Consider the following 25,831-nt stretch of genomic DNA (forward strand, 5'->3'; position numbering starts at 1 on the left):
GGAGCCAATTTAAAGTCAGAACCTACTTTTTCTCCAAGGCAATAATTTCAGGAATAAATAATTCTTAGCTTTGCCCTTTAAAAAAGTACTAGTTTTCTTTATATGTCCAAAAAAAATGCAGTAAATGTAATTGAATATTTAAAACACGCACCCCTTCTATGGTACTTAGGAAAAGCTACCCAACCCAGACTTCAGTAGTAAAGCCAAATTAAACCTACTAAAGAAATTCATTAAAATGTATCCTTTACTAATGATTAAACAAATTTTAAAATCTTGCCTGAGGCATACTGCAAAAGAAAAAAGTATTCAACTCTAGATCACAGGTAGAATTTCACAAACCATGCATTTTATAGGGACATGACTCTCTCACAATACGATACTCAAGAGTTTGAAAATCTATCATCAGAATCTTTGACTAAAGTAAGGACTTGTAGTAGATACAGTGACAGCACCTAATAAGAAAACAAAACTTAACTAATTTAGCTTGCTCATCAGTAGCTGGGTTAAAGTGCAATCTGTATAACTGGCAAACAGAGAAATTCATTAAAATAAAACTGAAATCATCTAACATAATTATGTTTTTCCATGGACCCAAGTCTTTTGTTTTCATGAAAGTCTTTGGCTTGATTTTTTAGATGCTAATCTTACAAATTCTCTCTACAAATCTTACTGATTTCTAGTTGAAGATGCGTAAAGCTCAGGATGTTTCACTACAAGGATAACTTGAGTGACAAAATCATTTTGGAATGATGTGATGAGAATGGAAAAATAATACTAAATTTTATATCCTTCATCAAGATTGGAAACTAAACTGTAAAAAAACTATATTCTCATAAAAAAGGTTTATGACTAGCATATTAACCACATTTTTGAAAAAGCAGACTGATAAATTGGAGCATAATGAAGTTTTTAAAGTGTTTCTCTTTATGAATCATAACTATGGTAAATTTTGACTTTCAAAATACCAAGGTCTTCAAAAAATGCATGGAAATGCTGTTTTGAAGAAAACTGTGAATGGATTTCTAAAATTTTTTGTACCAAAATAAACGTATCTTTATTTCCACTTTTTAATGAACTTTCTGAGTAGCCTCTGAGAAGCCTGAAAGAGAGATAAAAGATCTCAAATTGCCACAAAAAAAAAAACTGGTTTATGAAGAACTAAGATTTTGAGAATTTAAATTTAACCACATGACTTCCACCAAATATAACCTATTCTCTAGGGTTTCACACCACTGAAAAGGGTAATTTAGTACAGTAATTAAATGAGACCATTTTAATGTTACCTTTTTATAAATGATCATTTCTGTATACTCTGAATATGAAGTCAGCCATTGCTTGGTAATACTCAATTAATATTCTTTCAAACAAAACAGTTTTAACTATTATTTTTATGAGCTAATTTTATCACTATGTACTATGACAAATCTGAAAAATACTCACCTCTATGAGGCTGGAGTGTATTCCAATCAGGTATGGCATTGGTGCACTAAATTAAAAATACATATGTATAGATTCATATATTTAATTAAAACTCAAACAAGAATGTAAGTAATCCAAAAGTTTAAAAAAAATTAAATGTATTAAATTCTCAATTCCAGTAGTACAATGCATGACAGACAATAAAATTTATTCAACATATAAAACTTACATTAATCTCAGAGGCCATTAATATGTTTAAATTAAGATTAGTTTCTATAAAAAATAAATCAAACCCATTTCTAATTAAATCAAGAGTTATTAATGCCTAAGAACAAATTTTTAAGAACTTCACAGTGTAGGTCATAGTGCAAGTTAAATCTTTCCAATGTACCTCACAGCAGGTATATCCTAAAAGATTATCAAATTTATTAACATTTTTTTGTGAATCTTTTTATTCAACTAAATTATTATTTCTATGACTCTCTTAATAAGTCTTCACTGATCATACCTAGCATGTCATCCAATATCTACCGAGTCGGTCAGTGAGTCAAGCCAGCCAGCAAACATTTGCTGAGACTTACTGTGTGGTGGGCATTGTAAAGGTGTAAAAACAAACAAGTTCCTCCCCACTGGGCTGTCTTTCCCCTCAGGTATCTTATTTTTAGTTAAATTTTGTAAATTCAGGTTCACTTTTATCTTTATAAATAAAATTTTTAATAAAACACAAAACATTCAAAGTATAAGAAAGATTTTGCATTAATTCAATACATGATATTTGGAACATGTCAGATTTGGGGACGGGGCTTCAGAACAATAACAAACAATATAGATAAAATATAATCCTTGGTGAATATTATTAACCAACAGAAAATACGGATAGTAAATAATTTTAACATAGAAAATCAGAATCACTATTAATTTCAGAAATATTTCTTATGAAATGCAAGAAGGAAATTACTCACCTTCTCATGTCATTCCTAAAATATTTTCTAACAGTAAAATATGAGCATTGATAAATGTCTACAGAGGTGGTAAAGTTATGTGAATAAATGGTATTTTAAAGTAAGACTTTTTGGCAATTATTTTATAGACACTGTTATGCTCTATTAACAAACCTTTTCCATTAATGCAAACAGATAATCCTCTTTTTGAAAGGATTTGCATAATTTTCTAAACATCACTGTCATTATTAGAACAGAGCTGCCCAAACTTCTGTGTGTTCACTTTGCTATTGAGAACCAGTTAATAGATAAAACCTCAATGACCACCCAAAAAGATCGATAGATCTGAAAGTGACCTCAAACACTTCCAAATTTCTTTTAAAATGACTAAACACTAAACTGTTTATTCAGAATTCACAAAAGAACAGTTAAAATTCTGTTTTTACTCTTTATTAACCTGTACATTCTAGGTTATTATCTCTAACTGTATTAGATTCCCAGTTATCTTTGTCTTTTGTGGCTTTGTTCCTTCCTATTTCTTTTATTTCTATGCAAAAGACCATCTGGAATTGATTTGATATTCTGGATATTCCATTCTACTGAAAGTTGAGAACTATTTATAGGTCTTGATATCCTTAAGACCTAACAGATTTTCTAACCTTCAAAAGGAAACAGGAGGAACAACTGTGGACTGTTCAACTTGTACTTAAATAAAGGAAGGCCAGTTACTGCCCTAGTTCAAGTTCTCATCCCTGGAATTCCTTCTGGGACTCCACTGAATACATAAAATGTAAGTCACTAACTAGTTTTGGATCCATGACAAGATTTGGACAACTTTGACAAAACAGGCAACCTTGAAGATCTGAAATATATTACGCATTCTCTACAACTAAAATAGAATAACACAATTGAAGTCCATGTTCAAACTTCCAATCTGCCCCTACATTAGGTTATTCTCCCCACAGGTTTGTAATAAAGAAAGCTATATCTCAAATATCAAAGCATAGTTTAACAGATGTGTGTTTCTTAATCAAAGTAATAAAATAACAATTATTGTAGTCCATCACACAGATTTGGGTTGATAACTAAGATTATATAACTTAGAGTTTGGTAAAATTAGAATCCTAACTGCTATTATTCATTTTGAAATCCTGGGAAACATATCTAGAAAAATGCCTTTATAATCTTATGAAAGCTACTTATCTTCTGAAATATAAAAAGGTTATAGAAAGTATTAAGTTAGAATAAAAAATTGAATGAAAAGCTCTGATCCAGAACTTTATTTAATAAAGAAATCCGAAATTTTGTATGAGATTCCTGGGCCTATCTATGTATTTTTCACACACTAATTTCTGACAAAATTTAAAATGTATAGCTGTTTGAACTTTAAACATTAATCGAGAGTATAATTGCCTAAAACAATTACAATGTTTTACAGTATATGGAGTTGAATCAGTACTTATTTCTTTCTCGCAATAACTGGATTGTGTACACCCCTAATAAGAAATAAACTGAATCTCATGAAAAGCAGTTTTGCAACCTTAGCTGAGATTTTCTAATTAGATGTAGGGTATTACTAAGTCAGGAAGAGATCCTTGGAAACACAAATGTTTTATCATCCATGTGCAAAACTGCCCCACATCTCTCTGTCAATGAAGTTATTTTCCAGATAGTCTACAGAACACCTATGACTGTTGCTGCTTCTTCTTGGTATTAATTAATCTTTACTCAAAAGCTGTCTCTTTTTATCTTCTTACAAAGAGACCACCCATAACATAGATGAATGCAGCAGTCTATTTGGCTATCTAAAGAATATAATTCTCCATTTTTTAAAACCTATTCTCTTAGAATTACATGGAAATAAGGGTTAGACAAATAGCTAAAATAAAACGAATGACTTAACCATTCCCTGAACAAATAATAAGTGATTGTAATTTTACTGGTCCTTTGGTTACAGTACCTCTGTGTCCATGTCCTCAGTAGGTTAAGAGTACCCAGCATTATTATAGATATGTCTCATTAAGTACTCTTATTTTGATTGATTAAGGGAAGAATATAGATGCCGTCATTGCCACTGAGAAGCCTTCCCCATCCGTGGTTCTTTTGTATGCTTCTGTACAGTGCTTATAGAGCTGCAGCATCCTCTTTGCTTTGTGTGTGCACGTAAGCATGTATATCTGTGTGTGTATTTCCCTGTGAATGCTGCAAGGGCAAGCCCTAACTCTTATTCATTACACTACATATTAAAGGCTTAGCAAATAAATGTTCATCAAATGTTAGATGGATGGATGGATGGATGGATGGACCAACAACAGAGCAAGGCTTCATCAGTGGACCAAGATGCGATATTCTCCCACGGTCACAAGATGGCATCATGGCTCTCCAGACTCTACCATGCCAGAACCACCAGGGGCAAAAACAGAAACGCTTTGTGGAACTAGTATTACTTCCAAATTTGGAAAGTTCCAGTCACTTGAAGAATTAGCAGAAGTATAACTATTGCTTTCAAACCTTCCTGGTGCTATTTGGTGCTATTTTGAATTGGAATTTAAAAATTTCTCAAAGACCAGGCGATTGAAGAGACAATTTGTATTATTTTTCTGCCTTTTGCATACAGATCAGTATGACTCTAAATTCACAGCTGCAAAGGGAAGCAGACCATCTTCACTAGGAAATAGTTCAGTTCATGAATTTTTCTAAAAATGGAGGATGATTGCCAGTGTCTTGGATGACCATTTCTAAAAAAGAAAGTTTAAAGTGCCCATTTCCTGGGACAGCAGTCGCGGTGACATCAAGGTTTAGGAAGTTTCAGGCAACTAACTCCTTGTCGAAGTAAAACTGCTCTCCTCTCTGGACCAGAGACTGTCTGGCATGGAGGCTGTTAGAACTCATCCTAAAGGCTATTTCAGATGTTAGAAATCAGAAGGGAAATTCCAGGGATTGAAATATGGAACAAACATCGTTACAGTGGAAGCAACAGAAAAAAGAAGGGATTTGACAGAAGGGATAGAAAATATCAGAAAGACAGCTCTGGAGAGAATTAGTGCACAACTGCTTGTGTTATAAAAATAGTTTCTAAATGATATTTTAGTTCTCTGTCATTCATTACAGAGAACTGAATTTAAAGGTATGTTACCTCTGAAGAGGTTAGAATGTTTTAACAGACACATTAAGATGGAACTAACATTATAAATGAGAAAACATAACCCTAAACCTCATAATTAGAATTGTTAGTTCTTGACCCATTAACTTGATCTATATTTTAAAACATCATATGTTCACAGATTTTCAAATACTTTCATTAAAATGTCTAAAAAATAAGTTTCAAATACTGAACACTATGTGCAAAGATCTGCATATGTTAACAAGAATAAATCATAGTCCTTGCCTTCAAAGATGCTAAAGCATTGTGGCATTGACCAATTTTGTTGGTAAAAGAAAAATTATTAAATGAATGACAAAGCAGCCTCTTTACAGATATAACTTTATGATAGAACTAAACTGAACTCTCATAGTTTGACAATGGTTCCTCTTTTCTGGTTTTCCAAGAACAGAACAGCAGTAACTGGGTATTCACTTCACAGCATTACCAATACTATTACCATGCTGTGGAAACCCACAAAATATTAGTAGGCCAATTAGTAGGCTATTTGGCCAAATACACTTGTCATTATAATCACTTGTTCTGAACAGGTTAGTCACACAAAGTTAATAGAAAACACCTATATAAAAACTTAAGACATTTTAACCCTTAAATAGTTTAAAATGATCTGTCTCTCATGCAATAAGGACACTGAAATATTCTCAAAGAATATTAGTTGTAATACAACCAAATATATTAAGATCCAAGTGATTTCCTTCTGAGTGACTACGTGTGCACATACATGGTTTGGAGAGGGAAACCCCATCAAACTACTGAAGACTCAGGCCACACCTCTGAAGATACCATTTCAACCCCAGGCCTGAGGAAGGTCCCCAGGCTGCCTCTCAGAAGTCAAATTCATGTATAGTTTCACTGTAACTACACAGACTCTTCCAGAGGAAGGGAGCTAGCAGGGTTCTGGAGGCCTGATGGATTCCAATGGGCAGAGATCACCCGGCCTCGTCTCTACTGCCACGGCGCTCTTCAGAATCACTCCCAGTACCTTCGCTGCCGCTTTCTGTAGTGACTGAAGGCTGAGACTTTGACTTAAGCCAGAAACTCGGGAAATGTTGTACTGAAGGCAACTCCTTCGCCAGTATTGGAATTCAGAACGCTGCTGACGAGAGGGCTAAAGGAAAATGTGCCTGAGGAAAAAGTCACAAAAGCCTGGTTTCCAGCCGACTCGTGGACAGCCTTGGCTGCTGACACCTTGGATGCTAGGTTCTCTGACACCTTATGTGCTACACAATTTTCCTAACCACAAACTAAGATTATGCTTGTCTCTATTCATGCAATTATAGTTGCCTAATGACTGCAGAAGAAAATAACAGAATCTAAGAACTCTGTTTGCCAAAAACAAATGCTGTTTGCTCCATTTGCAAAGAACTACTCTGTCCTTCATGAATGCATTCTTCAATGTTATGAATCTCTATGTCAAGTATATGTGATTTCTTCCTTATGTACACCAAATTCAGGTATTTGCGTTCCTCTAACAATGAATCTGGATTGTAAGGAGTCTGGCAGAAGCCAGCTTACCAGCAGTAGTCGAGCAGGTGTGGAGGAAGCACAGGGATGTATATGTGCTGCCAGTACATGGGGTACAGCAGAGCAGCGGATCCATGCAGACAGGCAGTTAACTAAAAGTTGTAAAAGGATAACAACAATAAGTAGCTGCCCTCCCTCCAAAAACAAAGGTATTGTTCAAGTTATCAAAGATGAATTATAATCATAAAATAATGTATGTAATGACATAAATCATTTTGTCTTGTCCCATTCTACATGTAAAGACTGTTGTCCGAGAGACATGCCCCCCCCCCAAATATATAAACAGCAAAAATAACTTCTTGGAAATCACATGCAGGTAGCTAATAGTTATCTGAAAATACAGAGCTCAGGGGTGAACCTCAGAACATAGATAAAAGTAAAACTGAAAAAATAGGTGAGCAGCTTAGAAAATATTGCAGGAAATTACAATTTGTGCAGCACAGTTTTCGCATCACTCAGATTAATATAACACGATTAAATATGGAAAGGAAGAGAGGCTGAAAGCTCCTGAGGGATATCATTAGGGCAAATTGCCAAAGAATGAAACATGAGCCAGTCAGGAGAGTCTGGAAGCTGCAGTAATACCAGGGGACTTGAATGTTCGACAGTTGGAGCTTCAGTAATGTGTGAACTGCAGGTTATGGTATCAAGAGACTCTGTTCACTGACACATAGAATGTCACTATTGACCAGCAAACTGCCCAAGCTTGACAGCTGGGCTATAGGAAGCCAAGTATATCATAATTTCATATTTAAACTGTGCATTCCAGATTAACATTTTGTTTCCTAGCTTTTTATCACAACAGCTGCAATTGCATTGTTGCTATTTTAAAGGTAATTGCCATTTTAATTGTTTTGTTTTGGCAAGCAGTTAATTAAACATTTTTTAATCCTTAACAAAGAGTTATCATTTTTTTCTTGTCTCCTACTGATCCTCATCAGAATTCTTATAATGTAACTTTTTTTCCATTACAAACTGTACTTCTGTAGGTCTAAAGTAAATTTTAGCATGTAAAGCATGAATTAAATAAGCATTGTTTCTCTTCATTTTAGTTTTGCTACAGTCTATTTGAATGTTACCTATTAAATCATTTATTCAGCTTGAAAACTAGAATTTTAAAAACTATCTAAAAATGAACCAGAGTTTCTATAAACTAGTATTTTTACTTTTATTATTATACATTATTATACAAAGAAACTGAAACAAACACATGATGACCAGGATTAATTTAAATGAATGCATACAAATGATCCAACTCTTACTAATAGCAATATTTATCTACTTTAAGTCTAAAACAATCCCATTAAATAAAATAATGTAATCAAAACCAAAAACATAAAAATGTTCACTGCAAGTATGCTCATATTTGTCATATGTGTCATATTTTTCCCAGATACGATTTTAATCAGTCTTATATGGCAAACAATGTATTTGGATTCTATTGAGAATTGTATCACTAAAGGAGTTTAGTACCTTGCACTTATCAAATTTTAATGGCTTACCACAGTATCCCTTTAATAAATACCATTTTTAAATTTCTTAATTAGAGCATACAACATGCCACTAGGAGGCATTAAAATACTTCTATTTAACAATTACAGGCCATGGGCTTACTTATGTTTTAAAGCTGAACTACAGGGAAATGAAAATAGGGTTGATCTAACTCACTGTGTCAAATTCTCCATGAGCTTTCTGGTATTCCCTGGCTGTAAATTAGTCATCTTTAAAGCTGTGTTAACTCTTTCCACCCCTTCAGTGTAATCTGATGGACTGAAAGAGTTTACAAAGCTTTGAAAGACAGCTCATTATTCAATTCTCTGCACAAGATGAGTTTTAAATTAGCTCATTGAAAACGCTTTATTTTAAAAAAAGCCAAGTTTTTTTTTTTTATTACAGAGAAATAATAACAATGTAGCAAGTGAAAAAACAGTCTCAGATTAGGAATTACTGAAAGGGTGCCTTTCTTCACCAGGCAGCCTTAGTGCAGAGCACTCCACTAAATGCTATGCAGGTACTTTCCCTACCCCTTCACAGTCAACTTTACATAAAATTATTTGCTAACAAGGCACATCATCTTAGGAATACGACTGCTACTTTGAGGATAGGTTCTGTCATGACAGCAGATTCATAAACTTCTGCCATGTCCAGGACTTCACAGCAGGTCATCCCTACTGGTCAAGATGCACTAGCAGGGGGCTGGCATTGTGGGGCAGCAGGTTAAGCCTCCACCTGTGACTCAGGCATCCCATATGGGTGCTGGCTCCAGTTCCAGCTGTTCCATTCTGAACCAGCTCCCTGCTGGTGTGCTGGGAAAGCAGCAGAATTTGGCCCAAGTGCTTGGGTCCCTGCACACAGGTGGGAGACCTAGAAGAAGCTCCTGGCTCCTGGCTTCAGCCTGCCTAACCTAGGTGGTTGCAGTCATTTGAGGAGTCAACCAGCTGATGGAAGATATTCTCTCTCTCTCTCTCTCTCTCTCTCTCTCTCTCTCTCCTTTCTGTCTCTCCCTCTATATATAACTCTGCCTTCCAAACAAGAAGGAAGCGCTACAAAACTTTTTATATATGAGGAATAGGTGTCGGGGTGGGGAGCCTTTATTCTGCCAAGGGCCATGTGGGTATTTATATTATGCACAGGCCATATAGAATTAGCAGCTTAAAAGCTAGCCTGCTATAGATGTTTTGAAGTCCTGCCTGTGGTTGCCCTGCAGAGCCACACCCGATGATTCTGTGGGACTTATATGGCCCCATGGGCCAGATGATCCCCATCTGTGCTTAAGCGATCAGACTGAATTTTTAAACTATAGGGCTGGCTGTTTGGTACAGCACTTACATCAGCACTTAGGATGCCCACATCTCAGAGTGCCTGGTTTCAGTCCTGGCTCCTCCACTTTCAATCCAGCCTCTTGCTAATGGAAGTAAGTACATGATGGCGCAAGTACCTGAGTCTCTGCACCCAACTGGGAGACCAGGATGGAGCTCTGGCTTCAGCCTGGCCTAGCCCTAGCTGCTGCAGGCATTTGGGGAGTAATCAGCAGGGGAAAAGTCACTTTCTCTCTCTCTCAAATAAAATAAAATAAAAATTGTTAAACAAAAATAAAACTGTCAGGTTTAGCTGGAACTATAATGAATTTGCTTTTGTCAGTAATTGCTTCTTAACTGGGAGATATCTGAGTGGATATTTCCAAAGAGGGTAGAAGAAAACCAAAGAAGATTCCCTACAACCACCCAGGGGCATTTCATTATATAAACTGAGGAAATACTGTTATAGCATATACTTTGCAGCAAAGATAAAAAAGTTGCAAGTAAAGTAATATACAATAAAGAGGCCAGTGCCGCAGCTCAATAGGCTAATCCTCCGCCTGCGGCACCGGCACACCGGGTTCTAGTCCCGGTCGGGGCACCGGATTCTGTCCCGGTTGCCCCTCTTCCAGGCCAGCTCTTTGCTATGGCCAGGGAGTGCAGTGGAGGATGGCCCAAGTCCTTGGGCCCTGCACCCCATGGGAGACGAGGAGAGGCACCTGGCTCCTGGCTTCGGATCAGCGCCGTGCGCTGGCCACAGCGGGCCAGCCATGGCGGCCATTGGAGGGTGAACCAACAGCAAAAGGAAGACCTTTCTCTCTGTCTCTCTGTCTCTCTCTCACTGTCCACTCTGCCTGTCAATATATATATATATATATATATATACACACACAATAAAGAAAAAGCTAGTAGGCAACTAAACACATTTATACTGAAATTGTATAAGACTGTTAACAATTTAGTACATCACAGACATAAACTTAGGGCTCTGCCACTAAAAAGCTGGAATCTCTGGCACATCTGCTGTTATAACCAGGTCTCGGTTTCCTAACCTTTAAAATAAGAAGTTTAAGCTACATGATCTGTACACATTGTTTTCCACAGATCAAACACTCTTCAATCTTTTGCTTTTTTAAATTTATTTTCACTTATTTCAGCTTGGCCAGGCCAAAGCCAAGAGTTAGGAATACAATCGAGATCCCATACATAGGTGCACAGACCCAGCTCCTTGAGTCAGAGCCAGGATTCAAACACAGGTACTCTGACACGGAATGCAGTATCCCCACCACTAGGTCAAACACCCACTCCCAACACTCTTTATTCTTAGATTCTTAGATTCTTCATTCTTAGATTCAATTCTAGCTTTTGATGTTCTATAGTACAGTTTTTTTTTTCCACCCAGGTGGCTAGTGGAATATTTCAACTGAACAATACTTCAGATATACCTTCAAAATATACCTAAAGATCACCTTTAAGTGCTATAAAGCATATTAGTTGACTGTACAACTGGAAATATAAAAATCTGCTTAACCGCAAAATTGGGTAACAGGGACAGAGCAGTCAACAGGGCAAAGTTCCCATTTTCATGGAGTTTCCATGTTAGTAGGAAAAGTGAACAAGAAACAGAATGAGCATTCCTCATCTGAGAATCAAAAACCTGAAGCACTCCAAAGCCCAAAATGCTTTTAGTGCCAACATGATACCACAAGCAAAAAATCTCACATCTGATTTCACATGACAGATCACAGCCAAAAAGCAGGTACACTAAAAACACTGTAGGAAATTACCCCAGCCTATGTGTACATTTGAAATGTAAGTCAATTTCATGTTTATTAGACTTGGCTCCCAAACCCAAGATATTTCATTGGGCATATGTTAATATCCTCAATCCAAAACATCCCAAATCTGAAACACTTCTCATCCCAAGCATTTGCGAAGCAAGCTGTCTCGTATGTCACTGAAGAACTCTGAAGCAGAGCAAGAGGACACAGAATGATAGAGGGGCTGTTTTAGAGAGGATTACAGAAAAACTGATGTGGTGCATCTGAACCAAGACCCACCTCAAACGAGAGAAAACTGTTGTGCATTTGGGGAGAAGAGTACTTGAGGCAAATGGGAAAAGGCATGCAAAGGTCCTGAGGTAGAACCCTGCTTGCCATCCTCACAGCACAAAGAGGAAGCCCAGCAAGCTTAGACTGGAGGGAGGCAGCAAATCAGGTCAGACAGAGCTGGCTCACAGACTGAAAGGCTCCTGGGACATGAAGAAGACTTCTAATTTGTTTTCTGGATGACACATTCCATACCACTTAGTAGAGTGCTGCCACAGCATTATTTACCTGGAACACTTCTTCTTCTTCTTCTTCTTCTTTTTTTTTTGGACAGGCAGAGTGGACAGTGAGAGAGAGAGACAGAGAGAAAGGTCTTCCTTTGCCATTGGTTCACCCTCCCAGTGGCCGCTGCAGCCGGCACGCTGCAGCCGGCGCACCACGCTGATCCGAAGCCAGGAGCCAGGTGCTCCTCCTGGTTTCCCATGCGGGTGCAGGACCAAGCACTTGGGCCATCCTCCATTGCACTCCCAAGACACAGCAGAGAGCTGGACTGGAAAAGGGGCCACCGGGACAGAATCCAGCGCCCTGACTGGGACTAGAACCTGGGGTGCCGGCGCCACAGGTGGAGGATTAGCCTAGTGGGCTGCGGTGCCGGCCACCTGGAACACTTAAACTATGCATATACAGGAAAATAAATCCATATTTTAGAATTTGGGTCTGTGGTGTAAAATACTACAAAGAAATTAGATCAATTTACAAATCAAGTAAGAAGAATCTAAATGCTTTAAAATGACTTATGAGAAACCAAACTTATAAACTTAAAAGGAAATGATAGATATAGTCTTCCTTTAGATAATATACCTCAAGATGACATGTCCAGTACATGACAGTAGGGTTCCACACTGCTTTTTTTATTATATACCATTTTTTTTTAATTTTTTTTTTAAGAGAAACAGCTTTTATTTTTGTTTGCAACTTGTAAAACTGAGTTATTCTGACGTAAAATACCAATAACTCATCCAGGACCATGACACCTTCTGAGAATGCCACATACCTATTTCTAATGTGTCCAAGTGACAGCCCATCCCAGATCCGCCCAGCGCAAAAGAAGCAACAATGGATCACTCTTGAGTATGTCACCTTCCCTGGCGACAGCCACCAGAGTAAGGCGGCCCACGGAACACAGAAATACCTAAGCTGCTGTCTGGCACAGGTGATTTCTGCTTCCCCACTTCTCAGCTTGTACACGATCCCCTAACCTCACTTTCCTTCTTCTTAAAGGGGCTGATTTGGATTGACTGGAGAATGGTGTCCATTACCTAATGGGTCATGAGTAGAGTTAGACAGTGAGAGAGAGAGAGAGAGACAGAGAAAGATCTTCCTTCCGTTGGTTCACCCCTCAAATGGCCGCTACGGCCGGAGCTATACTGACCCCAAGCCAGGAGCCAAGTGCTTCCTCCCAGTCTCCCATGCGGGTACAGGGGTCCAAGCACTTGGGTCCTCCTCCACTGCCCTCCCGGGCCACAGCAGAGCTGGACTGGAAGAGGAGCAACCAGGACTAGAACCCAGCGCCCATATGGGATGCCGGCGCCGCAGGCAGAGGATTAGCCTAGTGAGCCATGGCGCCAGCCCCTCCACACTGCTTTTTAAATATTCAGCTAATTGCTTCTCTAATCCTCCAGGTGTTCAACATGAAACAGAAGAGTCAGAAAAAGAACTTCCGTGTTTCTGTTACAGCCCACCTCTGGCATTATACTCTGGAAACTTAAGGAATAATACATTGCTGTAACTTTCAGAGAAAAATAAATTTATCAAATAAACATTTCAGGAAAAAAAAAAAAAAGCTCCTCATCTTTAAATAGGAGGCAGGTGTTGTGGTGCAGAGGGCTGAGCTGCTACTTGGGATGCCCTCATCCCAAATCAGAGTGCCTGTGACTGAGCGCTGCCTCCAATTCCGCTCCAGCTTCTGTGAATGCACACCATGGGAGGCAACAGGGGACGGCTCAAGTTCCTGGGTCCCTGTTACTCACAAGGAAAGCCTGAAAGGAGATCTCAGCTACTAGCTTAGGCCTAGCTTTTGAAGGCATCCGGAGAGTGAAGAGCAAATGAGATTACCTATCTATCTATCTCTGCCTTTCAAATAAATGTTTTAAAAACTTACTTTTAAATAGAATAACTAAAATCATTTTCATAATGCATACTAAATAAATTGAGCTGATACAGTTAGAAGAACTCATACAAAAGAAAAAGATTGGAAATATTTATCTCCTACATACTTCACTTATAAAATATATATATATTCATATATGGGAACCATATAAAGAGATGAGAATCAGGGCCTATAAAATCAGACAGATAAACTTCGCAATAAAGGTCAGCAATAGTAAACTTAGTCATAGTAATAAGGAAAGATAGAAAGTCCAGTTTCAGGCCATCAGGTCTAACCTGGGTATTGCCACATTTATAGAATGCTTGTCATATGCGAAGCACTGTCATGACTGTTTGAAGTACTCAGATATAACTCTCACAAGAATCATATGAAGAGGCACTACTGTCAGTATCCTCATCTTACAGACCAGGTCACTGAGGGAAAGACTAACCAGCTACCCGTGATCACATGGCTCATCAACAGCAAAGCCCAGATACTAATCAAAGCATGTTGTATCCAGAGAACAGTAACATCTATTTTAAAGTGCCTTTTGACATACAAAGATTTGAAATTTCCATCATTATGAGTTTTTGAATAATGTCTTTTGACTGAAAATATTTTATACTCATTATATAATGAAGAATGCATCTTTGGACTGACCAGTCAAATAAACAGGAACAGCTGACCTTTGTGTGAAAAATGCAGAGGTCTATGACAGACAGAGATCCAATTTACAAAACTTTCCTTAGGCATCATGGTCTCTAACTTGAGCAGGAAGCCACAGAACAGTTTCTCTCAGAAAATGTCAAAGGATAAGATCATGATAAAAAACTCTTTATCATGTCAACCTGCATCTGCAAGTACACAGAAGTTTAAAACCAATGTTCTCATTGCAATATGAAATCTGATGTATTCCTGTTCTTAAACTATATGTATTAAAGTCAGCCTAATAGTAAAATTAAGCCATGTTTTAAGCAACTAAATAAGTATGTATTTTGCAGAAGGAAAAAAATCAAAAGCACATATATCAAAGTCCCGGGGACAGCAGAAAAACACTCCATCTAGTGCGATGCCCACAGCGCTGACAGCACAATTCTAAGCAGCACACCTTGCAGGGAAAGTTCTTGCATTGACTCACTGCTACTCTCATTAATTTCAGTCTCTTATTCACCTATCCACAATGCCTCACTCTTATGTAGAGATCCTACTCATTTCAACTTGAAATCTATATGAGTTACTGAGTGGCAGGTTTATATCTTCTAAGAATGTGTGTACGCACAAAACTGAATGCTTAACTGAATAAACAGTTAATTCATAAATTTAACCACTCTAAATAAGTACAAGTATACAGAATAGATTCCTGCACACCAAAATGTGGTAAAAATCCTGACAAAAGAAAAAACATTTCACAGAAACCAAAAAGAAAGCATGTTTAAACCCAATTTATATTCACATTTAGGCCAGGGCAAGTGTTTGGCACATGGTTGGCCCACCACTTAGGATGCCTGCATCCCACATCAGCACATGGGTTTGAGTCTCACCTCTGATCTCCATTCCATTTTCAGGCTAATGTACACCTGGGAGATAAGGAGAGTACTGATGACAGCTCAAGTAGTTGGGTTCCTGATATCCACATGAGAGACAAATATTGAGTTCTATGGGGATGAACATACTTATAATGATATGTATGCTCTCCCCTGGTCTACCCCTGGCTCTCTGGGTTTTTGGAGAGTGAATCAACAGGTGGGAGACCTCTCTCTATCTTCCTGTCTATTTTTGCCTCTCTGACTTTCAAATAAATAAGTAAAATTTATAAAATAAACAAATAAAGTATAGGCCAAAAAATAATATATCAGAGGAGTATTTGAAAATATGAAGTTATGCCAACTGTAAAATATTCTCACTTGAGCAAAACTCTCATATTCAAATCAGGTGATAGCATAAGGAAATGTTTGGAAACACAGCAATTTTTATAACAACGATGATATTTGGTTGTGTTGTTTTTAAAGTAGAATTCATTTTTAGAGCAGTTTTAGGTTCACAGAAAAACTGAACAGAAAGTACATTTTCAATATACACTTTGCCCCTACATATGCTTAGCTTTCCCCATTATCACTATCTGTCACCCCCGTGACACCCTGGTACAAGTGATGAACCTACACTGACACATCATTATCACCCAAGTCCATAGTTTGCATCAGAGTTCTCTCTTGGTGTTGTACACTCTATGGGTATGGATATATTTTTAATTATATTTATCTACCATTATTTAGTAATATATGGGAGAGAGTGAGGGAGGGCATTATGGTTATCTTCTTAGAATTTTATCTATGATACATGAAATTCATTCTCTTTATATTAATTTTTTTTTAATTTCTGTAAAATACTCAAATAGAAATTTAACAAAATATACATAAATCTATACAAGTAGATTACAAACCGTCATGAAAGTAATCTAAGAATTAAATAAATGGAGAGACACTCTATATTCATAGAAAAGAAAATTCAATATTGACAAGATGTCAATTCTTCCCAATTTGATCTTTTAGGTTCAATGCAATCTGAATCAAAATTCTAGCAAGTTATTTTGTGGTTATCAGCAAGCTGATTCTAATGTTTATAAGGAGAACTGAAAGACTCAGAGCAGCGAACACAATTTGAAAGAGAAGAGAAAAAGTGAAGCAGTGACATTATTGAACTTAAAAAACTAACTACAATCAATACAGTGTTGTAAGAATGAAGATTCCTAGAAACCTAGAAATAAACTTGCCATATGATACAATAATACCATTACAGATATATACCCAAAAGACAGGAACTCAAAGTATCAAAGAGATACCTGCAACACTATGATTACTTCAACATTGTTCATAACAGCCAAAACATGAAATCAACCAAGATGTCCACTATCAGATAAACAGATAAAGAAAATGTGGTAAATTTGAATAATGAGATATTATTCACCTATAAAAAAGAATGAAATTCTATCATTTGCATCAAAATGGTTGCAACTAGAGGACAGCATGTTGAGTGAAATAAGCCAGACACAGAAAAACAAATACAGCAAATCTGCTCTTATTTAGGGGAGCCAAAAAAAGAAAAAAAATCCAAAAACAAAAAAGAAATGCCTGTGTCAGTTTTGTTACAACTTAAATGTTTTATCAAACTTTGTTTTAAATCTTTGTCAAAATGTAAAGAATGATATACTACTGTAGATTTAATGATCTGTGACTAAAGTTCACTGTATATGAGTGAAACTGATATTCCTACTGAACTATGGTCTTTTTATTTGTTGAGCTCTTTATTTACTGGAGCATTAAGCCTTTGACTATTAAGTAAATTGAAAACACTATCTCAAATTTTTAAAAAAAAATTTCTAAAAAGACAGTGTTGTACTGAAGAAAAAATAAATAGATCAACAGAACATAACAGAGAACCCAGGGGCTGACATCATGGCGTAGGGAGATAAGCCACCACCTATGATGCCAGCATTCCATGTGGGTGTCGGGTCGAGTCCTGGTTGCCCCATTTCGGATCCAGCTCCCTGCTAGTGCCCTAGGAAAAACAGAAAAGGGTCCAAGTGCTTGGGCCACGGTCACCTACATGGGAGACCCAGATGAGGCTCCTGACTCTTTGCTTTCGCCTGGCCCAGCCCTAGCTGTTGTGGTCATCTGGGGAGAGACAGGAGATGGAAGATCCAACTCTCTCTCTCTCTCCTTGCTCTCTCTCTCTCCCCCTCCCCATGTAACTCTTTCAAATAAATAAATCTCTTAAAAAATGAACAGGCCAGAAATATATTAATATAATTATTATCAATCACTCTTTTACAAAAAAGAAAAGGCAATACAATGGAGAAAATATGGTCTTTTCAACTAGTAATTCTGAAACAACTAGACATTCACATGCCAAAAAGGAATCAAGTGGCTTATATGAAGTCACCTGGCCTATTGGTCAAGTAGTCAGGACGGAAACACAAATCTCTAACTCTAAAGTCATTAATAGAATCATACTAATAACACATCTTCAGATAATATTTCAAATAGCCAATAAATAAAATTCAATTGGCTAGAGCTATTTTTTAAATTTTTTAGTTACATTTGAAAAACACAATTTAAAATCTCTCATCAGGAACAAAACCAAACTGACTGTAAACCACTAGCAATGGAAAAGGAGACAATCATAACTAGAAAGCAATCATAAAATAACCTCTAAATCTTTGTAAGTGTAGTTAATAAATCACAGATAATTTATAAATCAACTTCAGTTGAAAATAACTATACATATATACATTTCAATGTTAAAACTGTAATTATAACCTTCCCTTATATATGCTTAACATACATTTGTGTGTTTACTATGCGTATCAGATATAAACACATACATTATACATAAATGTGTGTGTGTGAAAATGAATGAAAATGCACTGGTAGTAAAAGACATCAAGCCCTTCCCCCCTTAAAAGCAGACACTAAACAAATACTTGTTAAAGAGATGTCCTGTGAGTGTCATTCTACACTTTTCCTTTTCCCTATGTCTTCCTTATCTACTTTCAAGTGGACACTATGTCCAACAGGCTTTTCCTTAGAAATGTATTCTAAAATCCAACCTCACTTTCCTCTATGGCCACTGTCCTAATTCAGGAGCTATTCACCTCTTCCTTTTATTCCAGTAACACTCTTTGAATTGGTCTTTTCTAAGGTTTTCCCTACTCCATTTCTTCTCTTATAAAATGCCAATAGTGTTATTTTCCCCCAAAACAAAGTTGGTTTTATATCATGCAGATTATTTTTGTCCCCATAATCTACTGGATAAAATCCAAATTCCCTAATTTAGCAAAAATGATTCTTGACAATCTGGATACGCTTTATCTCCCCAATTAGATTGGTAGTGTGACCTTCTCTCTCTCTCTCTATCTCTCTCTCTCTCTCCCTCTCTCCCTCTCTCTTTAAACACACACACATAACATAAATATATCCTAGATGTGACAGAAATTCTTTTCAAGAATGTGGTATTATTTTAGTTAACTTTTTTTTTTTTTTTTTTTTTTTTTGGACAGGCTGAGTGGACAGTGAGAGAGAGAGACAGAGAGAAAGGTCTTGCTTTTCCGTTGGTTCACCCTCAACGGCCGCTGCGGCCAGCGCACTGCGGCCGGCGCACCACGCTGATCTGAAGGCAGGAGTCAGGTGCTCCTCCTGGTCTCCCATGCAGGTGTAGGGCCCAACCAAGTGGGCCATCCTCCACTGCACTCCTGGGCCACAGCAGAGAGCTGGCCTGGAAGGGGGGCAACCGGGACAGAATTCAGCGCCCCGACCGGGACTAGAACCCGGTGTGCCGGCGCCGCAAGGCGGAGGATTAGCCTATTGAGCCACGGCGCCGGCCTTGTCTTCTTCTTTTTTTTTTTTTTTTTTGACAGGCAGAGTGGACAGTGAGAGAGAGAGACAGAGAGAAAGGTCTTCCTTTGCCGTTGGTTCACCCTCCAATGGCCGCCGCAGCTGGCGCGCTGTGGCCGGTGCACCACGATGATCCGAAGGCAGGAACCAGGTGCTTCTCCTGGTCTCCCATGGGGTGCAGGACCAAGCACTTGGGCCATCCTCCACTGCACTCCCTGGCCACAGCAGAGAGCTGGCCTGGAAGGGGGGCAACCAGGACAGAATCCGGCACCCCAACCGGGACTAGAACCCGGTGTGCCGGCGCCGCTAGGCGGAGGATTAGCCTAGTGAGCTGAGGCGCCGGCGGGCCTTGTCTTCTACAGAGCTCAGGATTGTGAGGAGATGGGAGAGGGAGAGGAAAAAGGAGGCGGGATGGGAGTTGGGTGGGTGGGGTTATGGGGGAAAGAACAACTATATTCCTAAAGTTGTATCTATGAAAAAATGCATTCATTAAATAAAAAATCTAAAAAACAGGACACTGCTCAGGATGACTTAAGTGCTCCATAAATCAATAATTATTCAACAAATGAACAAATGAACCCTTTCAAAGGGAGAAAGCAGTACATATTCTACTTAGTATCATATGCAAAACTAGGGGTTGGTGTTGTGGCACATGGTGGGTTAAGCTGCTGCTTTGTAATGCGGGCATCCCATATTGGAATGCCAGTTCCAGTTCCAATCCCAGCTGCTGTGTTCCCTGGCTATCTTTCAGGTAATGCACCAGGGAGGCAGTAGACGAAGGCCCACATGACTGGGTATCTACTACCCATGTGTGATATCTACAAGTATTTCCCAGCTCCTGGCTTTGGCCTAGCCTATCCCTGGCTCTTGTGGCCATTTGGGGAACAAACCAGCAGATGAAAGATTTATCTCCTCTTCTCCCTCTCCCTCTGCCTCCTCCTCTCCCCTAACCTCTTTCTCTGTCATTCTGCCTTCCAAATACGTTAAGATTATAAAATAGAAGATCCAAACAAAAGATAAGTGTCAGGACTAAAAGTACTATTAAAAAATGAGGGAGCTATTGTGGGATAACTGATTAGACCTGCAAACACAAGGGAAAACTGTGAATTTACTAATGGTGACTGGAATAAAAACTGAAAGTTGCTAGGGAAGGGCTGCTACTTTGAGGCAGAAGGCAAAGATGTGCCTGGTTTCTGAGACAGTCATTCTAAAAGTTCTGGCTCACTCCAAAGTATTTATGTTGAAAATACATACTCTGGAGTGAGACAGAACTGGTTTAGCCACTTACTAGTTCTATGCACAATTTACCCAGTCTACATTTAAAAATCCTCATCTTCATCTGTCCACAGTGGATAAACAAATGCACTAACCCCAGAGTAAGTTATAATTAAATTAATTTAAATAAATTGCTCAGAAAGGTAACAGATTCACAGTATGCACTATCCTATATATAGGTGATATTCTTGCTACTGTCACCATTATCATTTGATGTTAAGGGAGAAACTGCTAACATTCAGTACATGTGACTTGAAAATGATTTTTGTGGGAAGTGATAGCTGCCTAATCTGAGGCAGTGGGGAGCTGCAATGGAGAGTAGGTATCAGGACAGACAAGACTAAGGAAATAGGAGATATAGGGTTGAGGTAGGGGAGAAGATGAGAGGGACAGGCCATTCACCAAATCATCCCTATATAGTATGAAAAGGAGACTATGAGGGGAAACGATGGCGAGTTCCACGTGGAAATGTTGAGTGAGACTTCCGCAATGAGTTAGACTGCAGAATGTAACCTAAAGAAGCTCATCAGAACAGAAAAACCTGACTAACTGAAAAGCAGAAAAAAAGTAGTAGGTAAAATCATGTAAATATAGAAAGTACATCTTAAAATAAATATACTGTCCTCAACCATAGTTTAACTAAAAAAAAAACAAAAATGTATACAATTTTACTTAATATTGCTAATCACAATCACAAAAAATTAAGTCATGATTCTCTATAGAAAACACTACAGTAACTGAAATCATCTAAGGCCACTTTTGCATAGGGACCAGGTTACAGGACCAAGAGGAAAGACAATTTAATACACTTGCAAATAATTCCATAATTGTTATATTAAAAACTCTATGAGTTAAAAGCAAATTGTTTACTTTTAGAAGATAAATGAACTAAACCAAAAGGCAGAAACATGTGATTTAATTTTAAATGAAAAACAGCTTTTAGCATCACAAGAGTTTGAACATAAAACATCTCGAGTTTTCCTTTCTGAAACGTCTCTTCCACAAAGCCCCAGAGATCCCTTCCCACAAAGTGCTTCCTGACAGCCTCATCAGTCCCATCTCCACACTCCAGTCACAGCCACTTTGCATTTAAGGACAACACAATATTCAGAACTGCAGTACACACATCTCACAACACAGTGGTAAGTAGAACTGCTAGCTACAATTTCAGGTGACATAACTGGCTGCCATGGACCTTGGAGAGAATTAAAAAATCTTAAAACTGATCCCAGAATATCTCTCCAAAAGATCCTGCTAACAACCTCTAACTGCACCACCCTGATGCAACTTCAAAGCACAGGGACAAAGACGCACGTCACTAGCCTTAACTCGCGAATGAGCTGGGGTCCTCTTTGTTCTTTCACCAACTGTGTAATCCTTAATATCCAGAAAGATTGTGCTCCAGTTCCGGATTCAGTGCTGATACAAGCAGCACCATTAGGAAACAAATGAGGAATACAGATAACCCAGACGGAGAGGTTGACATCCTCCGGACTCCCCCGCCATCCAGCTAGACCGATAAACCCACATTGTAAGAGCTGATTTTCTGGGGATCACAAGATTTCTTTCTGCATCTGCCCCTGATGGCATTAATGAGAAGGAGAAAAAAAGCATATGCTAAATGCCTGGGGGCAACTATAACAAAGGAAGAAATTATAGTTAACACAATTCCAGCACTCACCACGTACTGCTTGTTCTAAATATTCCAGAAATAACAGGCACCACACAATCAACCTTGTAACTAATGGGCTTAGACTTTACAAGGGTGATGTTTACCAACTAAATGTTGGTCAAAACTGTAGCTAACATTTAGACATCTGCTTTATGGAGAAATATCCCTTCCACCTGCTTCTATGGGCCACAAAAATACACTCTAGTTAACATATTACTGACAGGATGATGAGAAAGCTCCTGTCAGAGGCCGGCCAGCCGGGTGTTTGAGACAAAATGCACAGCCCCAGCTGACTAGTTAGAGACAGTCTGTGAGGTACAATTATAGAGGCATGTGACAAGGCTTCATGCCTGACTGATTTGAGAACCAATGACATGGCTATCCTCCCTACCCATGGTCACAGAACAGCGATAAGTCAACTGATACACACTTGTAATACCATGATTTATTCCTTTGCTTTCAATACATAAGACTGATACAGTGTTCTGCTAGTCTACCAAGATTCACTTGGGGCTTACACACTGAGGTCCTGCCTACAGCATGCATAAAATCATGTTCTTATTCAGAGCTACCAGAAACCCTTCTGGATACGCATTAAGCGTAAACTACAAACCATCAAAATAAAGACAAAACTGATGATGTGCCGATCCATTAAACTCAAACATGCAAAAATACAAAAACAGGTCCCGACACCATTCCACATTTTAATATAAGAAGATAAAACCATTAAATTGTTTAAAATATAAGATTCTTCATTTTTTTGCTTACATAGCTTAAATTTGACTTTTTAATTTATAAGTTTATAAAGATTCCAATTATAACTTTTAACTACAAACAGCATCCAACAAAGGGACTGTCTCTACCAAAAAAATCACCACCAAAATCTGCAACAAGCTGTAAGGTTGGCACATATTATACTACTACAATACAAGAAGTTATTTTTGTTCCAGAGTAAATAATACAGGCAGATACAACTCCTGAAACCACAACAGAATTATTAATGTTAAGATACTTTAACTTATATTATATTCTTCCAAAAAGTTTTGCTGTAGATTTGAAAAGTGAGTAAAATGCAGTTTCTTACATTAATATTAAATACATCACAATCTTCCTGGTAAACAGAAATATAAGAAATTTATATTTTAAGCACAAAACTTAACAGCAGTTAATTCATTGGGGATTTCAGAGATTTTCTTAAATTCTTTTTGAAAACCAGTTCATCTCTCATTTATTTATTTATTTTGACAGGCAGAATGGACAGTGAGAGAGAGAGAGACAGAGAGAAAGGTCTTCCTTTTTCTGTTGGTTCACCCCCAAGTGGCCGCTGCGGCCGGCACGCTGCGGCCGGCGCACCGCGCTGATCTGAAGGCAGGAGCCAGGTGCTTCTCCTGGTCTCCCATGGGGTGCAGGGCCCAAGCACTTGGGCCATCCTCCACTGCACTCCCGGGCCATAGCAGAGAGCTGGCCTGGAAGAGGGGCAACCGGGACAGAATCCGGTGCCCCGACCGGGACTAGAACCCAGGGTGCCGCAGCAGGCGGAGGATTAGCCTATTGAGTCGCTGCGCCGGCCTCATCTCTCATTTATGTTACAGCACTAATCTTTGATCTGACATGCTACTGAGCATGGAATTTATAGCAAATAAATTTTAATGTATTTCATATATAAAAGAATTGTTCAAGATAGATGCAAGTTAAGCAGATTCTCCCACACAGGAAGGGTACATGGGATCACAAAAGAGAACTTGGATTATGCTTATTTTATCAGTCCCACTGCCTAGAGAGTAACCAAAACAGAGATGGTAACTTAGAGGTGACATCACAATCAAGTTTACATGAACTGTCATAAACAACTGGTACTGAGTAGACCTTGGACACAGGAAAGAACTCCCTGAATAACACTAAGCCTTTAGGATAACAAATTTTTTTTTTAAGTTAAATATTAAGTTAAAGGTTGGTCACATTACTTCTTGCTCTAAACTGCAGATCCAGACTATTATAGTTAGTAATCTTTGAAGATTTTTCCTCCACAGACATGTTTTTTTTTTTTTTTACTATGTACTTCATGCCAGTTTGATATAAGAACCGAGGTTGCCTGGATTTTGCTTCACTTAATTATGAGCTTATAATCCTTAGAAAATGCATGGCACATCATATTTGCCTAAGAAATAATTATATTAATTAATCCTGATAAGAATTAGTTCCTGGGCTTCTAAGACAGCTTGTACTATTTTTAATATTAAAAATAAAATCCATATAGAAATATCCTTTATTACAATGCTAAAATGTTTAAAAAATGAGGAGGAGAAGAATGATTTTACTTCAATGCTAAGTTTGAAATAGTATAAAAGCAAATATGTAAAAGTACCAGATGATTTAGAGTGAATTTCTCAACTCTTTAATATGGGGAAGAAAAGACAAATAACTACTCACTCTTTTAAATTTATATATTTTTTCAATATTTTTTAACATACAGTTTCAATATTTCAACATTTTTGGAAAGTTAGCATATCAATATTACAAGGGAAACTCTCAAAATTGCATTTTTTTAATTGAAAATAACCCAAAAATTAGAATCAGAAGACTCAGTTTCACATCACCTGACTTCAATTATTTGTTTGACCTTGGGGTGGGCATTTTAATATCTTTCCCACCGTTGAGTACTAATTAAACACATCCTGGGGCCTGAGCTGAGGTGTAGCTGGTAAAGCTGCTGCCTGCAGTGCCAGCATTACATACAGGTGCCAGTTCGAGTCCTGGCTGCTCCACTTCCAATCCAGCTCTCTGCTATGGCCTGGGGAAGCAGTAGAAGATGGCCCAAGTCCTTGGGCCCCTGCACCCATGTGAGAGACCCAGAAGAAGCTCCTGGCTCCTGGCTTCAGGCCATTGCAGCCAATTGGGTAGTGAACCAGCAGATAAAAGATCTCTTTCTCTCTCTCTGCCTCTTCTCCCTCTGTGTAATTCTGACTTTCAAATAAATAAATAAATCTTTGGAAAAAAATAAAAAAACCAGATACATCCTAAGAAATCCTAGAAGTCCTCCTTTGAAATGGTAGAATAAGATTTTTATTTCTACAATAGGAAAATAAAACATTACAAGTCTTCATTTTTTAATCAATTAAACCAATGTTGGGAGAAGCAACTTCATATAATATTGAATAATCTTAATATCAGAAAGATTATTCAAAACTACATTTAAATTTGAATTAAAATTTAAAGTTGAAAATGCTAATTTTTAATGATTAAACAAGAAAAATTATGAAATCTAACAAGATATTTTTGAATATTTTTCTATGACCCAAGAAAATCCTCTAATCTCATTGCCTTTACCACAGTAATGACAATCATCCAAAAGAACACTTTAGTGAGTGTCCTACAACCTGTGACTTTTAATAAAGGCTACTTTGACTGTTAAGTTATTATCAGTCTGAAGAGCTCCTCCAAATGAGGACTAT

The 25,831-nt window shown here is 37.9% G+C and overlaps 1 protein-coding gene across 12 annotated transcripts in view; it reads right to left on the reverse strand.

Annotated features, from left to right (window-relative positions):
* DENND1B (DENN domain containing 1B) overlaps window positions 1-25,831 on the reverse strand; it is a 342,830-nt gene that overhangs the window by 149,108 nt on the left and 167,891 nt on the right. For all 12 annotated transcript variants that reach the window (XM_070055063.1, XM_070055064.1, XM_070055062.1 and 9 more), the window contains 2 exons: window positions 7,039-7,139; window positions 1,441-1,486 (listed from right to left, as the gene is read on the reverse strand). In XM_070055063.1, the coding sequence (XP_069911164.1) occupies window positions 1,441-1,486; window positions 7,039-7,139 (147 nt within the window). The remainder of the gene's footprint in view (window positions 1-1,440; window positions 1,487-7,038; window positions 7,140-25,831) is intronic.

The sequence above is a fragment of the Oryctolagus cuniculus genome, chromosome 13 (genome assembly GCF_964237555.1).
Source record: "Oryctolagus cuniculus chromosome 13, mOryCun1.1, whole genome shotgun sequence".
Taxonomy (NCBI): Eukaryota; Metazoa; Chordata; class Mammalia; order Lagomorpha; family Leporidae; genus Oryctolagus; species Oryctolagus cuniculus.